General features: G+C 41.3%; 1 protein-coding gene across 1 annotated transcript; it reads left to right on the plus strand.

Annotated features, from left to right (window-relative positions):
- Positions 1-3,155, plus strand: LOC140245874 (NXPE family member 3-like). The gene is made up of 2 exons (XM_072325359.1): positions 1-103; positions 2,078-3,155. The coding sequence occupies exons 1-2, from the start codon at positions 1-3 to the stop codon at positions 2,959-2,961; spliced, it is 987 nt and encodes a 328-aa protein (XP_072181460.1). The 3' UTR covers positions 2,962-3,155.
- The last annotated feature ends 251 nt before the right edge of the window (positions 3,156-3,406 follow it).

Below are 3,406 nucleotides of genomic sequence, written 5' to 3' on the forward strand. Positions count from 1 at the left end.
ATGGACGACGTGGGACCAAATCGCTGCGCCTACGCACAAGGGGGAAGCGCGAGCGCCACACCGATAGAAATGAAATTCTGCGGCTATTTTGTCAGGAAAGAATGTAATATTTTTTCCGCTAAAGAGAAAAAATGCAATACCAAGGGCAGTCTACTTGATCGTTATAACAGAAACAATAACTTGACACGAGATCATAAATATATCACCTCAATATAATAAAAATCTGACGCTGGCAACGCAACAGGTCATATTTCAGTAGCCTACAGGGTTCACGAAACCTTATTATACCCCTAAATCGGGAGGATGGGTCAATGAGCAAAAAACTGTAGGATGGAAGCCGACTGCATGAAACAGGTAGACATGACCTCTTTCATTCAAATTTAAAAGGAATAGATACAAAAAATTGTCAAAAAATTATTATTGACATGTTATTGATAGGTTATAAATAATTTGCATAAAGTCATATTTAATGCATAAAATTAGGGTTACGAAAATGTACACTTATATGGAAATTTTATTAAGATCTTGCAACTACGAATGTAGTGTTTTGAACATATGAATATGCATGAAGTGAGGAGACCTATACTTTCCACCCTCATTCTGCTTTTATTTTTCCAGTGGCCATTCAATACAGGGGTAATTAAAAATGCAGAGCTCATCAGCGACGAATTGTTCATGTTGTCAAGTTCGATTACGTCATAATCAATATGGCGACGTACGTATTATGCGCGCACCCTGAATACGTGTGAAGCGCCTATGACGACCCCACATACGTGATTGACTGTGGATTCTTGCAAACTAACTGTAACGCTAGTGTTAGCTAGACCCTATGCATTTTAGTCTACTGCGAATGAAAAACCACACCCTGCGACGTGATACCAATAAAATGTTAAGAAGCACTTATAAGATAATTTCAACTTGTTCTAACATTCTATAGATAGATCTTGTGTTGAAATATTTGAGCATTCAAAACTAAGTTATTAAAGTCGTTCAGTCCAGTCCAGTCGTCTCGTTCGAATCTGCATGGCATAGGCATAGTAATAGCCACACACATAAAACACCCCGCACACGTACACATCTTAGGTAGACAACACAACATACACATTAACACTCACATCTTGCGTAGACAACACAGAAAGCGCGAAAAGTGAGTACGATGAATTGAATGTCAAATTTCCATGAAATATTACATAATATTGGAAAAATATAGACACAAAATTTCCAGATCTAAAAGATCCTTAGAAAAAACATCATCACCACTTACCAGGGAAATTTACACTGGCACTTGATTCTCGATGATTTCCACAGATAACTGGCAACTTATGTTCTCCTTCAGACACCCAACGTTTGCAGAGATTTATGTTCTGCGCTAATCTAGCGCTCGCGCATGGTGCGCATGCGCGTGTGACGTTGTGTATCCCAGAATGCACTTCGGGCGCTCTGTTACAGTAATTTACCGTAACATTTGTCTGCGAAAAGAACAGCACTAATGCTTCCAGGAAATTACCGTGAACCGCCTACGGCAAATTGCTGTAAAATCGCTCCTACAGCATTTTACCGTTAAAAATTACTGTAATTTTTACAGCAATTTTTTACAGTGTAGTTTAGGATTGTGTTCAGAACGACGGGATATCGTTTGGGTCATATAGGCGTCTATGCGATCCTGAACAACATTATAACTGCCCAGTATGAAAATAGTTATGAAAAGTTTAAAAATTAATAAATGTCGTTGTTTCATGTCCGACTTTACTGGAACCATTCTGTTATATCAAACGTGTATAGCAACCTCGTGTCTAAGTCGAATCCAAACGGCCTTTGAGAAAAATTCTCTGACTTACTTGAATATCAACTTAACCGATACAATTAACATGTATGTCAAATCCATCTTGGGTATGATTTATTTCTTCCCCGACTTAGCAATTTTTCGATATGTGCAAGGTTAAATCAGGCGAGGTTTACTGTACTTATTCTGGTATGATAAGGAAGATGATGTCAGTTATGATGCAATACCTCTGAACAATTGATATTTTATCAAACTGTGTATCACTATATTCTCATCTCTCGCTTAAAAATGCAGGGAACGCTAGTGCCAGCGGGTGTCTAAACTCTCAACTGCTTCCTTGCCGGGTAGGATTGCGGTCAGGGAGCTCCTCGGCGGCTGCTGGTTACTTCAAAGGCGAGCAGTGGTTTTCGAATGTCTGTCGCTTGCGCTCGTTTAACGCTGACGATGCCAATCGGTGTCTCCGAAATAAGTTCGTGTATTTTCACGGCGATTCCACCATGAGGCAGTACTACGAGTACTTGATAGCAAAAATGCCCTCAACGCTCAAACCCAACCCACCGACAAAACAGTCGAATTGGAAAGTGGGTCCGTCGATGGCAGAAAGTCGCGCGTACAACTTCTCAATACACTATCGACATCACGGCTATCCAATACGCAACAACTGGACGAGAGCGTCGGAAGTCATGTACATCGCTGATGCTCTGGACAATTTAGTCGCCACGCCAGACACTGTCTTCGTGTTTACTATCTGGGCTCATCTCACCAACTTGAGCTACTACGAGGATCGCGTAGTCGGAATTCGGCGCGCGGTGGAGAGATTGCATGCGCGAAGTCCGCATACCCTCGTGCTCATCAAGACGGCAAATACGCGCTCTCACGGGAACGCAATGCAATCGTTCATTTCGAGTGACTGGTACGCACGCGAGTTGGACATGAAACTGAGGGAGACATTCCGGAACTACGACAAAGTCGCCTTCATTGACCAGTGGTCAATGGCACTTGGTTATTCCAGTTCTGACCATATCCATCCCGGTCCTGAAATCATAGAAGCAGGTGTTTCGACACTCCTGTCGTATATGTGTCCAGTTGATTCGACTTCGACAACAGGTACGCAGGACAAACTTGGTACCGATGATGTCCTAAATGACTTATTTGACATGCAGGTTCAAGATTGGTAAATCGTTTCATAAAGGGGCATTTTTCACATCTATTACTGATTTTTTTTTAATGTTTGAGCACAATGAAGTGCAGTGTGGAGGAGACAGACAAGAAAAAGTAGGGTCTACTTAAAGGACAAGAAGGACAAGTCCACCTTCGTAGACATGTGGATCGAGTGAATGCAGCAATATGAGAACACATCAGTGAGAGTTTTGATTACAATCGGACAATCCATTCAAATGTTATGAATCTTTGAAGTTTCTGCTCAGTCGTTGCTGGATGAGAAGACTACCACAGCTTGTGATGTCACATGTAGAACGCTATAAAGAAAGTTTAAAGAAAACTTAACATATTCTCACTTTTCTCGCGTAATAAAAGAACACTTGACTTGCCTCTTTCATAAGGCAGGGGGACATAATATTACCCTTAAGATGCGTAAGCCACAAGTCGAGGAAATGTGCACTT

This window comes from Diadema setosum, unplaced genomic scaffold, assembly GCF_964275005.1.
Source record: "Diadema setosum unplaced genomic scaffold, eeDiaSeto1 scaffold_49, whole genome shotgun sequence".
Taxonomy (NCBI): domain Eukaryota; kingdom Metazoa; phylum Echinodermata; class Echinoidea; order Diadematoida; family Diadematidae; genus Diadema; species Diadema setosum.